The sequence below is a fragment of the Myotis myotis genome, unplaced genomic scaffold (genome assembly GCF_014108235.1).
Source record: "Myotis myotis isolate mMyoMyo1 unplaced genomic scaffold, mMyoMyo1.p scaffold_m19_p_5, whole genome shotgun sequence".
In the NCBI taxonomy this organism is placed as follows: domain Eukaryota; kingdom Metazoa; phylum Chordata; class Mammalia; order Chiroptera; family Vespertilionidae; genus Myotis; species Myotis myotis.
In genome coordinates, this window is record NW_023416357.1 from 103,507,270 (window position 1) to 103,525,519 (window position 18,250).

Sequence of the window (18,250 nt, forward strand, 5' to 3'; positions counted from 1 at the left end):
GAAATTTTTTGATATTTGCAACCATAGTAAAACAAAGATTTATATTTTTGATATTTATTTTATATATTTAAATGCCATTTAACAAAGAAAAATCAACCAAAAAAATGAGTTTGCGTGTCACCTCTGACATGCGTGTCATAGGCTCGCCATCACTGCCCTAGGACAACCTGTATCCTAAACTAAGAATCAACAAGGAAAAATCCCCTGAACCTCCCAAACCAACCTACTTTTAAAATTCCCACCTCATCTAATTCCCAATAAACACACTGGGCAGCACTGGGGGGAAAAAATCCTTTTATTTCCCCCCACATTTTTGCTCTCCACTTTCTGTAACATCTCTTCCAACTCAGAACCAAGGCCCAAGAAGTTGATTCACACCTGGAGAGAAAGAAAATAAAAAACAGAGCAGGTGAGAGAGCCCTTGGGGGAAGCTCTGGCATTGCTGCAGAAATTGAGGGAAGAACAGAGGAAGTGACAACTAGAGACAGGGACAAGCCCTCCTCCCAGCTGGGATGGCCTCCGGACCCCAGGAAGTATCCCTTTTCCCGTCTGTTCAGATCTAGGGAAGGCCTGGTCTCTCTCCTCCACTCAGCCAGTCTCTTCCTCTCAGCACCAGTGGCCCATGGCCTGCAAGTGTCAAGTCATAGCATCTTAGCCTGGCATCGCGGTGCCTCATTTCCTGTCTCAAGTAGGTGGCTGAAGCAGTCAGGCACAGCCCTAAGCAAAATAAGCAAAGTTGTGCCCTAGCCAGTTTGCCTCAGTGGATAGAGCATCGGCCTGCGGACTGAAGGGTCCCGGGTTCGATTCTGGCTAACAGCACGTGCCCAGGTTGCAGGCTCGATCCCCAGTAGGGGCCGTGCAGGAGGCAGCTGATTAATGGTTCTCTCTCATCATTGATGTTTCTATCTCTCTCCCTCTCTCCCTTCCTCTCTGAAATCAATAAAGAAATATATTTAAGCCGAAACCAGTTTGGCTCAGTGGATAGAGCGTCAGCCTGAGGACTGAAGGGTCCCAGGTTCGATTCCGGTCAGGGGCATGTACCAGGGTTGCGGGCACATCCCCAGTAGGAGATGTGCAGGAGGCAGCTGATCGATGTTTCTCTCTCATCGATGTTTCTAACTCTCTATCTCTCTCCCTTCCTCTCTGTAAAAAATCAATAAAATATATTAAAAAAAAAAAGAAAGAAATATATTTAAAAAAAATAAGCAAAGTTAATCTTGAATGTCCTTCCCTGGACTTAAGCTGTTTCTACTATTCCCACGGTTATGTCCTAAGGCACAGCAGCCAGCTGAAGCTAAGAACAATTTAAGAACTGGATGCAGGATATATGACTCTCAAATTGAATGAGAACCACCTAATGGTGAGAATATTTTACAGAAACATTTTTTTTCCTCAATGAGCTGATACACAAACTAGTTAGCCAATATGTTTCCCACTCCTTGCTGCTTTTGTGTTTCTCGAAGATTCTGTTAGCAGAATCAACTTTCTCTAAAGGCAGTGATGGCTAATGGAGAAGAGAAAGTGAATTTGAGTCATAAAACTGGATATCAGAATTTCAGGGCAAAAGCAAGACAAACATTATTCATATCCAGGTCACATCATCAAATCCGAACCCTCTTAATTCACCATTGTTACCAAAAAGCTTCTTGGATGTGAACTAGATCTATGGGTGGATCTTAATATCTAAATGTTAATGGAAAGAAGTTAGTCACAAAAGAATATGTATGATTCTATCTACATAAAGTTCAAAAATAACTAAAACCAAATCATATTGTTTAGGAATGGCTCTATGTCAGTTACAATTCCCACTCCCACCCCACCCCCTGTTCTCACAGGACTGGGGCAAAGAACCTTACCTGAGAACAAGACAGGAATCAGACCAGTGCTCTCAGAGCCGGGTTCTAGACCAATAGGACTCCCGACGAGGGTGGAAGCACACAGCAGTAAAAAAGCAAAGAAGGCCACAGAAGAGAAGCAGGAAGGAGCCCAAAACCAGCAGCCTGGAGCCACACAGGGCCAGCTCCTCCTAGGGGTGGGTACAGGGAGGGAAGGAGAAATGAATGAGACAGAGGGAAGACAGAGAATCTTCCCTTAGGAAGACATCTTACCCCCAGCCCGAGGCTATGGCGAGAAGCCTCCACGGAGGAAAGGGCTCTCCACATCCAGGGAGCAACTAGAAGGGACATGTTATTTCTATACAAGCTAATTGTCTCATGGTCTACAAACTGCCTTCTTGCCCAACATTGAACCTCCTAATAATGACTCTATGAGAGTTCACTATTATCCACATTTTAAAAACGTGCAAGCAGGGCCCAGTCTGGAAACCAAGATCTCTGATTCCAAGCTCCCAGGTGATGCTCCTCACCAGGGTGCTTGCAAATGTGAGGGAAGAGTATGCAGCAGCCTCCTAACTGTTCTCTCTCCTCCACTCGGCCAGTCTCTTCCATCCAGCACCATTGGCCCCATGGCCTGCAGTGTCAGGCCATAGCATTTTAGCCTAACGTTGCAGTGCCTCATGGTCAGGCTCCTGCATCTCTCCTGCCTCTTCCCCTCAAGTCATTCCTCAGTCCCTCATCACTTTTCAATCTCTAGGCCTGTGCTCATGCTGGTCCCTTATGCCTGGAATGTATTTCCTTTTTCTTGAACCCCCTCTAGTGCATTATCTGCCCAAATATTCCTCATTCTTCAGGGATCAATCACTCTGACAGGGCAGAACAAGCCTGGGCCTGAGAGTCGGAAAGCCTAGGTTGAAGTCCTGCATCTGCCGCTTAAGTAGTTGTGTGGCCTTGGGCAATTCATTCCCTCTCTCTGAACCTGTTTCCTCATCTGTAAAATGGGATCATAACAGCTACCTCAAAAGGTTATTTAAAATGAGATAATGAATCTAGCCCTAACCGGTTTGGCTCAGTGGATAGAGAGTGTTGGCCTGCGGACTCAAGGGTCCCAGGTTCGACTCCAGTCAAGGGCATGTACCTTGGTTGTGGGCACATACCTAGCAGGGGGTGTGCAGGAGGCAACTGATCGATGTTTCTCTCTCATCGATGTTTCTAACTCTCTATCCCTCTCCTTCCTCTCTGTAAAAAATCAATAAAATACGTTTAAAAAAATAAAAATAAAATGAGATAATGAATCTGAAAGCACTCTGTTAGAACTACTGTGCACAATTCCCTTTCTTAAATGCCACCATCTCCGTGAAACATTCTCTGAAAATGTTCAAGTTAGAGTCAGTTGCTCCTTGCTCTGTTTGAACAGTACTTTGCTCATATCTCTATGCTAACAATTAGTTTATCCTGCCTCTTAGTCCAGCTTCTGAATTCCTTTGAGGGAGCGGTCATTTTATTTTGTTATTTAAAGACGTAATTAATAGTAATAGCTGCCATTTATCAGATTTCTATTATGTACCAGACACTGTACTAAGGACTTTACATTCATTCTCATTTATTTGTTGGAATTAGGAGACAGTATCATGCTTTCCATTTTACAGATGAGGAAGCTGAGGCTCAGAGAGACTCAGGTGCTTGTTCCAGGTCACAGCCTCCCAGTCAGTATTACAAAGCCTATGTTTTATCTACTGGGTAAAATTGCCTTCAAGCCCTGGCCGGTGTGGCTCAGTTGGTTGGAGCATCCTCCCTTGCACCAGAAGATCGCAGGTTCAAGTTTGATCCTATTGAGGCCTGTACAGGAGGCAACCAATCTATGTATCTCTCTCACATTGACGTATCTCTCTCCCTCTCTCTCCCTCCGCAGCACCCCCCCCCCCCCCTCAAAAACATTGCCTTCAAGATACAGCATGCAGCATGGAAGTCTATGAAACCCTGACAACCTGAAGCTCTTACCGAGGTGAGCAGTTTGGTGAGCGCAAGGCCTTCCTGGCTCCAGACCCGGACACAGTCCTCAGCCATCCTAGGGCTCAGGGTAGCATTTCCTACTCCTTCCTCTGAGCAGGATATGGGTGGCTGGCTGGAGGGCAGGAGTCCTGGGACAGCACTAAAATACAGGCAGATCCCTGGGGTCCTTTCTGTGGTCACCCTGGCTGTAACGAGGACCAGCTCTCCTGCAGAAGGTCCTATGAGGAGCATGGGAGAGGAGATGGAAGAAAATGAAGGGTTGGGTGCGAACCATCCCTTTTCAGACTTCTATTCATTTCAAAGGCTTCCTACAGTTCCAGGTGTTTTAGCACTGGTTCTATTCAATGAAGTACTCTATACACCATCATTTACATCAATTAAAAATGAAAATAAGTAGGTACTAATATAAACAAAAATTAATTTAAATTAGCTTACAACCAACAAAACAAACACATCAATATTTACAAGGTTGCAGTGAACCGGGGATAGATACACATTGTTGCCGGGAGCCGGTCCATGCTTGCTGTTTCAAGGGACCTGGCACATATGGCATACTGTTCTTAATATGTTTGCTCACCTTCTTGGCACTATGTGTTTTAACCAAGGTCTCCTCTCTGAGAAAGGTTGTTTCCCCAGGTAGGGATTTTCCCCTGAAGTTAGGGAGGGAATAAAACCTCTTAACTAAGTGCCAGGCGGGTAATTAATCACTTTAACTACGAACAATCGTGCTTAAGCTACATAATCTTTACTCCCTGGAATGAAGACAAGAAACGCCCTAACCTTTGTAATAGAGATTGATAGGATTGAATCAACTGGTATAAATACAGATGCAACAAGACAGCAAGAGCCAGAACTCAGAACACAGAACGAAGAAGACAGAACTCAGAAGAAGGAACCTACACAGACAGAAGAACTTCGCTGGAGAGAACATGGCAAAAGATCCTGCACTGAACCTGACTACAGAAATTGGCAAGAGAACCTGACTAGAACCTGGTAACTGAACCTGGCTGGAGAACCTGGACAGAACCTGGCTGGAGAACCTAGCAAGAGAACATGGACACAGACCCTGGCAGGAGATCCTAACCAGAACTTCGCTGGAGATCCAGACCAGAACTTGGCTGGAGATCCTGGCTGGAGATCCTGGCTAGGCTGCTGATCAACTGAACGCTGTCTCCATGTCCTTCCTTCTTCGCCGACTCCGTCCACACCTTTGGGGACCCCTGGACCTGCTGGGGTTGGACCCCGGCACATTGTCAATGTCAGTTTGTATAAACTAGTTCATCCTTTTTTAAGAAAGCCATTTTCCACTAGGTACAAAAATCCATTAAAAGGTTCACATCCGGCCTTGGCTTGTGTTTCTCAGTGGTTAGAGCGTCAGCCCACATACAGAAGAGTCATGGGATTAATTCCCAGTCAAGGGTACATACCTGGGCCGCAGGTTCGATTCCCCGGCCCCGATTCCCCAGTTAATGGCCTTGGGACAATTCCATTTGTGAAAAAAGGTTAGACTCTTATCTCACACTATAAAATTAAGTCCAGATATATTAAATACCTATATAAACAAATAAGCAAACTATAAAAACCCCAAAAACCTAAGTAAGTATTAAAAAAAATATGGAAAAATATTTTCTAATTTTAAAGTTGGGAAACCCTTGCTAAAAATGTCACAAAATCTAGAAGCCTGAGTAAAGAACAAGAGCAATAAACTTAACCTCATAACAAATTGAAGGCTTTTATATAATGAAAGATAAGTTTAAAAAACACACACAAGAGTGCTTGCTTGGCAGCACATATACTAAAACTGGAACGATACAGAGAAGATTAGCATGGCCCCTGGGTAAGGATGACATGCAAATTCGTGAAGCGTTCCATATTAAAACACACACACACACACACACACACACACACACACACACGAGCCCTAGCTGGTTTGGCTCAGTGGATAGAGCATCAGACTGCAGACTGAAGGGTCCCGGGTTCAATTCCAGTCAAGGGCACATGCCCAGGTTGTGGGCTCCATCCCCTGTAGGAGGTGTGCAGGAGGCAGCCGATCAACGATTCTCTCCCACTGATGTTTCTATCTCCCTCTCCCTCTCTCTTCCTCTCTGAAATCAATAAAAATGTTTATTTAAAAACACACACAAGAAACAGACTGGTTAAAAATACCTATAATAGATTTAATTGGCAAAAGGTTTACTAGCCAGAATACATAAAGACCTAAAAATCAAGACGATAAAGACAACGAAAGATAAGCAAAGAAAGTGAATAGGAAGTTCAGAGAAAACATGAAAATGGTAAATAAACTTGTAAGAAGATACGCAACCTCACTAGTAATCAGGAGAAAATAAATTAAAACAAGTAATTTCTTTGCCCATTAAATTGGTAAAAATGAAAAAGAGTGATAATAACAAGTTATTGAAGATTTGGAAAAATGGCCACTCTCAATTTGTGACATCTTTTAGGAGACAACTTGGCTATATCTGTTTCAATTTTAAATGGGTACAGGGAGGGACTAAGAAGATGCCTAACAAACTGTTAACTTGACAGGGGAGTTAGGAGGACTTTTACATCTGCTTTGTAACTTCTATTAAAGAGAGTACTCAGGGTAAAAAAAAAAGGCGGGGGATCCATATCCTTTGACTCAGTAATACCACTTGTAGAAATTATTCCTAAGGGCAGATTCAAGAGAAAAATACATACCAAATATTTATTATGATTTCATTTTTAAAATGCCAAAAAATAGGAAACAATAAAGATGTTTAACAACAGGGAAAGCATTAACAAATGATGGCCTTACCACTAAATGAATCACTTTACACCATTAAAATAATAATGCTGGAGAAACCAAGATGGCGGCATAGGTAAACACCAGAAATTGCTGCCTCCCACAACAAATTCAAAAATACAACTAAAAGACAAAACGGACATCATCCAGAACTACAGGAAGGCGGGCTGAGTGGAAATTCTACAACTAGAAGGAAAGAGAAAAGCACACTGAGACTCAGGGGGGCTGCGGAGGTGGAGTGCAGAGGTACGGAGGCTCAAGCGCAGGCGGCAAGGGCTGGCGACTGAGGACGCGGCTGTCTTTTTGAATCGGGTGGGAGCCACAAGCCCCTGACTGCTCTGAACTCCAGTTCCGGGTGAGTCTCTGGGGACCTAGACTCATACGGGGAGAAACTGGACTGTCTGGCAGTGGGCAGAACTCGGGACTCGAGGGCGGCTTTCCCTCAGAGGTGCTTGCAGCAATTACCGGAACACTGAGACGTGGGGCCCCTTAGGGCAGGGCTGAGGATCAGCCATAGCTGCTTGCTCCGCCCTGTTGATCCCCTGAGACCCCGCCCCACCCAAGCTGCGGCAGAGGCTTTTGCATATGAATGCCCTGGCCCTTTGCAATCTGAAAATTACCTAACAAACTGCAGCTGGGCCAGTCAGACACAGAACTTCCAAAAGAAGGCCCAAGGCCCCATAGCAGCTTGCATTGCTTCACAGTTGGGCCTCATTTGGACACCTCCAAACCCCAAACAAGGAAGGGGAATCTGCAGATCTCTTCGTAGCTCCTGCTGGGTAGCCTCAGGCAGAGGCTAAATTAGCACCTCCTTAGATCCAAGAGCCAGTGTACCCAGGGGTCAGAGTGGGACTATCCAGATTACAACTCCTCAGATCCATAAGGGTCACACTCAGGGGGCAGACTCAGTGAGCACCAAAGCCCCATTGAAGCAAGTCTTGCCCCATAAGGGTGTCTTCAGCACAGAAGTTCTCCCACTGTAGACACAGCTCTCACGGCCAATAGGCCTGGAGGTCAATTCCTCTCAGTGATACCTACAACAATCAAGACTTAACTACAACAAGACTGTGCACAAAGCTCACAAAGGGGTGCACCAAGAGTGTCCACCTCAGGTAATTGGGGAGGCTGAGCCACTGGGCCCTATAGGACACCTAGCACACAAAGCCACTCTAGCAACACAGGGAAGCATAAAAAATGCGGAGACAAAGAAAAAGGACACAAATGACAGAAATGGAGGAAAGCAAACGACTGGATATAGAGTTCAAAACCACACTTTTAAGGTTTTTCAAGAACTTTCTAGAAACCACCGATAAATGTAGTGAGACCCTCAAGAAATCTAGTGAGACCCTCGAGGTTATGATAAAGGACCAACTAGAAATTAAGCATACACTGACTGAAATAAAGGATATTATGCAGAGTTCCAATAGCAGACTAGAGGATCGAAAGAATCAAGTCAAAGATTTGAAATACAAAGAAGCAAAAAACACCCAACCGGAAAAGCAAAATGAAAAAAGAATCCAAAAATATGAAGATAGCATAAGGAGCCTCTGGGACAGCTTCAAGCGCACCAACATCCGAATTATAGGGGTGTCAGAAGAAGAGAGAGAGCAAGATATTGAAAACCTATTTGAAGAAATAATGACAGAAAACTTCCCCTACCCGGTGAAAGAAATAGACTTACAAGTCCAGGAAGCGCAGAGAACCCCAAACAAAAGGAATCCAAAGAGGACCACACCAAGACACATCATAATTAAAATGCCAAGAGCAAAAGACAAAGAGAGAATCTTAAAAGCAGCAAGAGAACAAGAGTCAGTTACCTACAAGGGAGTACCCATACGACTGTCAGCTGATTTCTTAACAGAAACTTTGCAGGCCAGAAGGGAGTGGCAAGAAATATTCAAAGTGATGAATACCAAGAACCTACAACCTAGATTACTTTATCCAGCAAAGCTATCATTCAGAATTGAAGGTCAGATAAAGAGCTTCACAGATAAGGAAAAGCTAAAGGAGTTCATCACCACCAAACCAGTACTATACGAAATGCTGAAAGGTATCCTTTAAGAAGAGGAAGAAGAAGAAAAAGGTAAAGATACAAATTATGAACAACAAACACACATCTATCAACAAGTGAATCTAAGAATCAAGTGAATAAATAATCTGATGAACAGAATAAACTGGTGATTATAATAGAATCAGGGGCATAGAAAGGGAGTGGACTGACTATTCTTGGGGGGAAAAGGGGTGTGGGGGATGTGGGAAGAGACTGGACGATAATCGTGCACCTATGGATGAGGACAGTGGGTGGGGAGGGAGGAGGGTGGGGTGGGAACCGGGTGGAGGGGAGCTATGGGGGGGAAAAAGAGGAACAACTGTAATAATCTGAACAATAAAGATTTAATTTTAAAAAAATAAAATAAAATAATAATGCTTTTGTTTTTTGCACTAATACAAAAAACACACTGTCATAAGTGAAAAAAGAGAAATACAAACCAGTATGTACACTGTAATTACAATTGACAAATGTACATGTAAAATCCTATAAGGGAACTCCCCTTTCTTCTGTGTTCCCCAGATCAAATCAGTCACCCAGTCCTGTCAATCTCACACTTCTGACATCTCTCTCAAATCAGTCCCCTTCTTTCACAGCACTGTCTTAGCTCAGTTTTTCTCATCATCTTTTTATTGCAACCACCTCCCAACTGGTCTTCCTGAATCTGGACACATTTCTTCCTGGCAGTCAGTCAACAAGTGTTATCTTTTTAAAAGAACAACACAAAAACAAAATCTTATTTCCCTGATTAAAATCTTTGAGTTTGCACAATGTACTAAATAAAGTCCAACTGCCTTGGCTTGACACATGAGCCCCTCCAAGGGATTCTGAATGCTTCTTCAGGCTCATTACCTGCCACACACTCAATAATCCTTCCCCTGTACCAGCCAAACTAAACCCTTGGAAGCTTCTGAACATGCCATCATGGTCCCAGCTGTATGTCTTTGCATACGCTCTTCCCTCTGGCTGGAAGGACATCCGCATAGCCCGGCCTCAAACCTCAGCTCAGGTGCCGTATCCTTGGAAAAGCCTGCCTTCACCATCCATGCTTGATAGATTTCAGAGTACTCCCACTGTACCTTGTGTTCTATTTCACACATTGAACGTTATTTATTTACTAGAGGCCCGGTGCATGGATTCATGCACATTGAAAGGAAATTAATTAGAAGAAATATTTTGCAGGTTGGGGAGGGACTGTAGGAGGGCTCCAGGGCATGTCCAGACCATCTAGCCCAGTCCTGATAGGCCGGACTCCAGCAGCAAGCTAACCTACTGGTCGGAGCGTCTGCCCCGATAGTCAGTGCACGTCATAGTGACCGGTCAAAGGGTTGAACAGTTAGACACTTAACATATTAGGCTTTTATATACATAGATGTTCACATCTGTATCTTGCTAGATGGTGAACAACTTGAAACAAGGGTCCATGTCTTACAAATCTCTGTATTTCCCATGCTTGGTACATCGTAAGTGTTCATTTTACTTGTTTATTTATTTATTCATTCATTAAACGTTTTTATTGATTTCCAGTAGGTGTTCATTTTAAATTTTGTCCAAAGTAATCTTTAATGTTATTACTTTGTTTCTAGTCATTATTTTGTAAAAAAGTCTTCTTTGCAGAAGCAAAAATTGACAAACTGATCCAAAAATTCATATGGAAATCCAAAGAATCCAGAATAGCCAAAACAATCTTTAAAAAGAACAACGTTGGAGGACTCATATTTTCTGATTTCAAAACTTACTACAAAGTTATAGTGATCAAAACAGTGTGGTACTAACATAAGGATAGACATATAGATCATGGAATAGAACTGCGAGTCCAGAAATAAACTCATACATCTGTGGTCAACTGATTTTTTTTTTAAATCCTCACCCAAGAAGAAGTTTTTATTGATTTTTAGAGAGAGGAAGGGAGAGAGAGAGAGAGAGAGAAACATCGATTGGCTGCCTCCTGTATGCACCCTGACCAGGGATTGAACCCATAATCTATGTATGTGTTTTGATCTGGAATCAATCCTACAACCTTTTCATGTACAGAAGAATGCTCCAACCAACTGAGCCACCTGGCCAGGGCATGTGGTCAAGGGTACCATGACTACTCAATGGGGAAATAAGAGTCTTTTCAACAAAACATGATGAGACCACCTGCAAAAGAATGAAGTTGGACCCATCCTCACACCACACATAAAAATTAATTCAAAATAGATCATAGAACACTGGCTGGTGTAGCTCAATTCGTTGGAGTGTCGTCCTTTATACCAAAAGGTTGTGGGTTTGATTCCCAGTCAGAGCACATACCTGGGTTACAGGTTTGATCCCCCGTTGGGGCACGTGCGGAGGGCAACTGGTTGATGTTCTCTCTCAGATTGATGTTTCTCTCTCTCTCTTCCCCTCTCCCTAATATCAATGAGCATATCCGCGGGTGAGAATTAAAAAAAATAAAGAATCCGCCGAAGCCGGTTTGGCTCAGTGGATGGAGCGTCGGCCTGCAGACTGAGAGGTCCCAGGTTCGGTTCTGGTCAAGGGCATGTACCTGGTTGCGGGCATATCCCCAGTGGGAGATGTGCGGGAGGCGGCTGATCGATGGTTCTCTCTCATCGATGTTTCTGTCTCTCTGTCTCTCTCCCTTCCTCTCTGTGAAAGAATCAATAAAATATATTTAAAATAAATAAATAAATAAATAAAGAATCCAAAAAACAAAACAAAACAATAAAAAATGTAAGAAAAAATAATTTTAAAAAGGATCATAGATATAAATATAAAAGCTAAAACTATAAACTTCTTAGAAGAAAAAAATAGAAGTAAATCTTAGGGAACTTGGGTTAGGCAAAGTCTTCTTAGATATGCTACTACCACAAGCAAAAATAGAAAAAAAAAGATAAGCTGGAATTGATCTAAGTCAAAAACGTTTGTGCTTCAAAGAATACCATCAACAAAGTGAAAAGAACCTGGAGAATGGGAGAAAATATTTGCAAATCACACATCAGATAAGAGACTTGTAGCTAGAAAATATAAAGAATGTTTACAACTAAATTAAAAGACAAATTACCCAATTTTAAAAATGAGCAAAGACTCTGAATGTATCTTTCTCCAAAAATATGCCAATGGCCAATAAACACACGAAAAAATGCTCAATATCATTAGCCACCAGGAAAATGCAAATCAGAATTACAGTGAGACACTACTTCACATTGACTAGGAGGGCTATAATAAAAAAAGACAGATAATAGCAAGTGTTGGAGTAGATGTGGAGAAATGGAACCCTCCTATACTGCTGATGGGAGTATAAAATGGTAGAGTCACTTTGAAAATACTCTGGCAGTTCCTCAAAAGATTAAACAGAGTTACCATATGACCCAGCAATTCCACTCCTGGTTATATACCCAAGAGAAATCAAAATACATGACCACACAGAAACTTGCACACAGCTGTTCACAGCAGCATTATTCATAACAGCCAAAAAGTTGAAACAATCCAGAGAACCAAGATGGCGGCATAGGTTAACGCCGGAGTTTGCTGCTTTGAACAACTACTTCAAAAGTGAAACCAAAAAACGGAAGGGACATCACCCAGAACCACAGGAACGCTGGCTGAGTGGAAGTCCTACAACTAGGAGGAAAGAGAAACGCATACGGACACTCAGAGGAGGCACAGTGCTGAAGTCAAATTCTGAGGTGCGGAGTGCGCAGAGCGGGCTGGCAGCGGAGGGCGCGGTTGGCGTTTTCAATCGGGAGGGAGTCGCAGACTCTGAGCTCCAGATCCGGGCGAGTCTTCAGGGACCCAGACTCAAACGGGAGAAGCGGGACTGTCTGGCTTCGGTCAGAGCGAGTGCAGCTTTCTCTCTGAGCTTTGCAGTGGGTGCTGGGACTCAGAGAGGCAGAGCCCCTGGGGACAGGACTGAGAGCCGCCATAACTGCTCTCTCTGGCCCACCCTGTTGATCCTGTGCGACCCGCCCCGCCCAAGCCCTGCACACAGGCATTTGCCGGATAGCCTCAGGCAAAGGCTAGATTAGCACCTCCCTAGAGGACAGAAGTTCTCTCACAGCTGACACAGCTGATTCTCATAGCCACTTGGCCTGGAGGTCAAACCCTCCCTGGAATTAGCTACAACAATCAAGATTTAACTATAAGACTGCGAACAAAGACCACTAGGGGGTGCACCAAGGAAGCATAACAAAATGCGGAGACAAAGAAACAGGACAAAATTGTCAATGGAAGATACAGAGTTCAGAACCACACTTTTAAGGTCTCTCAAGAACTGTTTAGAAGCCGCCGATAAACTTAATGAGATCTACAAGAAAACTAATGAGACCCTCGATCTTATATTGGGGAACCAACTAGAAATTAAGCATACACGGACTGAAATAACGAATATTATACAGACTCCCGACAGCAGACCAGAGGAGCGCAAGAATCAAGTCAATGATTTGAAATGCGAGGAAGCAAAAAACACCCAACCGGAAAAGCAAAATGAAAAAAGAATCCAAAAATGCGAGGATAGTGTAAGGAGCCTCTGGGACAGCTTCAAGCGTACCAACATCAGAATTATAGGGGTGCCAGAAGATGAGAGAGAGCAAGATATTGAAAACCTATTTGAAGAAATAATGACAGAAAACTTCCCCCACCTGGTGAAAGAAATGGACTTACAGGTCCAAGAAGCGCGGAGAACCCCAAACAAAAGGAATCCAATGAGGACCACACCAAGACACATCATAATTAAAATGCCAAGAGCAAAAGATAAAGAGAGAATCTTAAAAACAGCAAGAGAAAGAAACTCAGTTACCTATAAGGGAATACCCATATGACTGTCAGCTGATTTCTCAACAGAAACTTTGCAGGCCAGAAGGGAGTGGCAAGAAATATTCAAAGTGATAAATACCAAGAACCTACAACCAAGATTACTTTATCCAGCAAAGCTATCATTCAGAATTGAGGGTCAGATAAAGAGCTTCACAGATAAGGAAAAGCTAAAGGAGTTCATCACCACCAAACCAGGATTATATGAAATGCTGAAAGGTATCCTTTAAGAAGAGGAAGAGGAAGAAAAAGGTAAAGATACAAATTATGAACAACAAATATGCATCTATCAACAAGTGAATCTAAGAATCAAGTGAATAAATAATCTGATGAACAGAATGAACTGTTGATTATAATAGAATCAGGGACATAGAAAGGGAATGGACTGACTATTCCTGGGGGGGAAAGGGGTGTGGGAGATGCGGGAAGAGACTGGACAAAAATCGTGCACCTATAGATGAGGACAGTGGGTGGGGAGTGAGGGCGGAGGGTGGGGCGGGAACTGGGAGGAGGGGAGTTATGGGGGGAAAAAAAAGAGGAACAAATATAATAATCTGAACAATAAAGATTTAATTAAAAAAAAAAAAGAGCCGAAACCGGTTTGGCTCAGTGGATAGAGCGTCAGTCTGCGGACTGAAAGGTCCCAGGTTCGATTCCGGTCAAGGGCATGTACCTGGGTTGCGGGCACATCCCCAGCAGGAGATGTGCAGGAGGCGGCTGATCGATGTTTCTCTCTCTTCGATGTTTCTAACTCTCTCTCTCTCTCTCTCCCTTCCTCTCTGTAAAAAATCAATAAAATATATTTAAAAAAAAAAGTTGAAACAATCCAAATGTCAATTAAATGATAAATGCACAAATAAAATGTGTAATAGTCATACAGTGAATACTATTAAGCAAAATAAGTACAAAATTTATGTACTACAACATAATGCTAAGTGAAAGAAGCCAATCACAAAAGACCATTATTATATGAAATGTCCAGAATAAGCAAATCTACAGAGACAGTAAGTAGATTAGTGGTTGCCTAGAGTTGGGAGGTTAGGAGAAAAAGGAGAATGACTGCTAACGGGTACAAAGTTTATCTGGTAATGAAAATGTTCTAAAATTGTGACGATGGCTGCACACTTTTGTGAATATGTGAAAAATCATTTAGTTGTACATTTTAAATGAAATTTATGGCATGTGAATCATTTCTCAATAATACTATTACATGTCAGATACATTCCTTTATTCTTGCTCTTTGATCACAGATGTATACCTAGACATACAAAGACCTACCCCACATATACATACACATATGTGATTCATAGGAGAATCTTAGAATGATAGTGTTGAAAAGGACCTCAGAAGTCACTCCCAATTATTTATTTATTCATTTATTTATTCATTTATTTATTTATTTATTCAAATTCTCACCCGAGTGAGAATTTAATATTTTTTCCCCCACTGATTTTTAGAGAGAGTGGAAGAGAGAGGGAAAGACAGAGAGAAATACTGTATAGATGTGAAACATATCGACCAATATTTTAATTGATTTCAGAGAGGAATGGAAAAGGAGAGAGAAACAGAAACATCAATTATGAGAGAGAATCATTGATCAGCTGCCTCCTGCACACCCCCTACTACTGGGGATCGGGCCGGCAACCTGGGCATGTGCCCTGACCCAGACCAGGAATCGAACTGTGCGGTGTGATGAACTGTGACCTCCTGGCTCATAGGTCGACACTCAACCACTGAGCCACACCAGTCGGGCCATCTCCCAATTTTTTAGAAAAGGAACCTGAGGCCAAATCTCACACAGGAGTTAATGGAACCCACCGACTCACTCTCACTCATTATTTTCCCAGAAGACTTTAAGCGCTGTGGATGATATCTAATTGTTTACTGTATCCTCCATAGCACATAGAGCTGTGTCACACACATAGCAGCACTGAAGACATTAGTTTAACGCAGTGGTTCTCAACCTGTGGGTCGCGACCCCTTTGGCGGTGGAACGACCCTTTCACAGGGGTCGCCTAAGATCATCCTGCATATCAGATATGTACATTACGATTCATAACAGTAGCAACATGACAGTTATGAAGTAGCAACGAAAATAATTTTATGGTTGGGTCACAACATGAGGAACTGTATTTAAAGGGCCAGAAGGTTGAAAACCGCTGGTTTAACTGAACAGAATATGCTTCTTAGACATCCCTGAGAAAAAGCTGCCTCTATGACGAGTCGGCTGGAGGAATGAAGAGGGATGGCAAAGAACATTAGGTCAAATCTAGCCCATGTCATCACACCTCCAAGAATAGAATCAAAGAACCCCAGAGCTAGAAGGGGAGAGAGAAAACATTTATAGAGAACCTACCCAGTGGGCATCGTTTTCACTGTAAGTATCTAGTCCTCATTACAGTAGGAGTGACTAAGGGATGTGCCTAAGGCAGCGGTGGGCAAACTTTTTGACTCGAGGGCCACAATGGGTTCTTAAACTGGACCGGAGGGCCGGAACAAAAGCATGGATGGAGTGTTTGTGTGAACTAATATAAATTCAAAGTAAACATCATTACATAAAAGGGTACGGTCTTTTTTTTTTTTTTTAGTTTTATTCATTTCAAACGGGCCGGATCCGGCCTGGCTGTAGTTTGCCCACGGCTGGCCTAAGGTCACCAGGTTGGTGATTTGAGAGGCAGGCCCCACCCCTGAGTGTTCTGATGTCCAACCCCCATAGTCCTCCATCTCACCTTTCAATCCCATCTGACTACCCCGCACCGTGGCTTGAAATGTCTGGGTCTTGTTCCTGCCTGGACCATCTCCGAAGTTCAAGGTGGTCAACAAGCCCACCACGTGGGACCCATGCCAAGTCCCTGTGGCTGTCGCGGTCGTAGGGCACAGGGTCAGCTGGCCTAAAGATCTCAAGAAGGAGACCCAGTCCTGTGTGCAAAAGGAAGGTGGGAGAGAGGTGAGAGCGCAGCAGCAAGAGCAGGCCTCCGCGGGGCAGATGAGCAGGAGGGGTACTCACCTGAGGGATGTCAGGGCTGCGCAGGCCAGTCCTGTGAGTGAGAAGGAAGCCGCCAAGGCCCAGGCCAGAGAGGCCAAGAAGCAGCAGGATCAAAGTGGCACAGACCAGAGGTGGGTGGTGGGCCAGACAGAGATGCAGGTTGTGCCCTGCCTGACAGCTGCCCATGGGGAGCAGAGGGGTCCGGGCCTCCACGGAAAACCTGCTGGAGGACAGGAAGGGAGAACTGGGCAAGAGCCTGCCAGGCAGAAGGCACTTACCCATTTTCCTCAAAGGAAAGCTAAAGCACCCAGGAGACCAGGGCCGCGCCCACCACCACGGACAGTGGCAGAGCCAGGACAAGAATCCAAGGCTCTGGACTCCAGGCGTTCACCGCCCTGCACCACGCAGCGAATGTTTGCTGCATTTAATTTCTGAAGCAATCAAGGCGGAAGTGGGGAGCAAACTGTGCTGGAAAAGGGAACCCGAAAAGGAGCATTCTTAAAAGTAGAAATTCAGGAAACAGCTGTTCTGGGCCTAGGGTTTGGCTGCGGAACAGCCAATAGCCCAAAGGAAGCGTCTGACGAAAAGAAACCCACTTTGAGGTCAAACCGCTCCGCTTGAATCCTCCCCTGCCCTTCCATGGCCACGTGAGAAAACTCAGTCCAACTCTGGGAGGTTAGCAAATGTGCAATGGGAGTGCTAGCCCACGGAACCAGGACTGAACGTGGCAGATAGAAGCGGTTTGCATAATACGTGGCCACGCAGGAGCTCAACAAATGTCCACTTCTTTTCTATTTTTTTCTGTGCCATATTTATCTTCAGGAAAGGTGAGGCAAGGCGGAAACGGAGGCGTGCGGACTTGAACACAGGAGTGGCGGGGCCACGGTCTGAAGCCCGGCCCCGCTTCCAAGCGGAGTGCTCGTTCCCAGGCGGGAAGCGACAGCCCGATGCCAAGGAACATCTGGAAAAGGGCGGAGGGGAGCAGCGCGCCGGGAAAGTGCAGGTGTCACCACGCTCGGCCCCGGCCCGGCCTCCCCTCCCGGCTGGTTTGCAAAGCGGGGGAAGCAGGAGGGGAGGGGGCAGAGCTGCGGGTCGGGGCCGCTGCTGCCCCGGGCCTCCCCTTCCCCAGCGCCCCTGCAGGAACTCTACACGCGCATCCCTGCCGGGTCCAGCAGCGCCGGGGCGCCCGCCGCCCGCTCTCACCGCTCGGAGCCGGCGGAGGCCCGCGCCCCCCGCGACGTCACGCGTGGAGCCGGGAAAGGGCGGGCTCCGCGCCCCGCCCCCACCAGCCCCGGCGGCGGGGATTCGCATGCGCAGAGCCCACGCGGCAGCCGCCTGGCCTCCAATCCGGGCAGGGCTGTACCAAGAGGAACGCCGGCGGAGGGGCGGAGGGGAGGAAGTGACCCCGCGGCCGGTGAGCGGCGGGAGAGAGCCAGGGCGCTAGTCCCGGACACATTGCGAGAACTGCAAACGCTCCCCCGCAGGGGCCGAGAGGGCGCCGCACCCGCGGGTCTGGCCGCCCGCGTTTTCCGGTGGTTCGGCCGCCCCCCCTCCCCGCACAGTAGCACAGCCCAGCCGCGCCCAGGCTCGGGGTGAGGACGCGGTCCGCCCCGGGGTGCGGCCAGCCGGGACTCTGGGCTTGCAGGCGGCCCCGTCCCTTCCCTGCAGCCTGATTATGTTGACCGTCTCCATGTCAGGTCGGCCCTGGCTGTTAGGGACTCCTTAACGCAGAGGGCCCGACAGGCTGCGATAGACACCATCGCATTTCCGTTCTGCCCACGTTTCAG

At 45.3% G+C, this 18,250-nt stretch overlaps 1 protein-coding gene and 1 non-coding gene across 7 annotated transcripts; one reads left to right on the forward strand and one right to left on the reverse strand.

Annotated features, from left to right (window-relative positions):
• Positions 1-277: 277 nt before the first annotated feature.
• On the reverse strand, positions 278-17,779 carry TMEM219 (transmembrane protein 219). 6 transcript variants are annotated; one of them, XM_036310061.1, is made up of 6 exons: positions 17,667-17,779; positions 16,485-16,683; positions 16,207-16,396; positions 3,837-4,066; positions 1,857-2,026; positions 278-378 (listed from the first exon to the last, which is right to left on the reverse strand). In XM_036310061.1, the coding sequence occupies exons 2-5, from the start codon at positions 16,647-16,649 to the stop codon at positions 1,889-1,891; spliced, it is 723 nt and encodes a 240-aa protein (XP_036165954.1). In that variant the 5' UTR covers positions 16,650-16,683; positions 17,667-17,779; the 3' UTR covers positions 278-378; positions 1,857-1,888. The 6 variants fall into 6 exon arrangements, with proteins under 6 accessions (XP_036165954.1, XP_036165955.1, XP_036165953.1 ...); XM_036310062.1 differs by having other exon boundaries at positions 16,485-16,686; positions 17,667-17,772; XM_036310060.1 differs by lacking the exon at positions 17,667-17,779 and adding an exon at positions 17,613-17,628 and having other exon boundaries at positions 16,485-16,686.
• Positions 5,621-5,726, forward strand: LOC118657120. The gene has a single exon (XR_004967859.1). It is a non-coding gene; the product is annotated as a U6 spliceosomal RNA (small nuclear RNA).
• Positions 17,780-18,250: the final 471 nt, after the last annotated feature.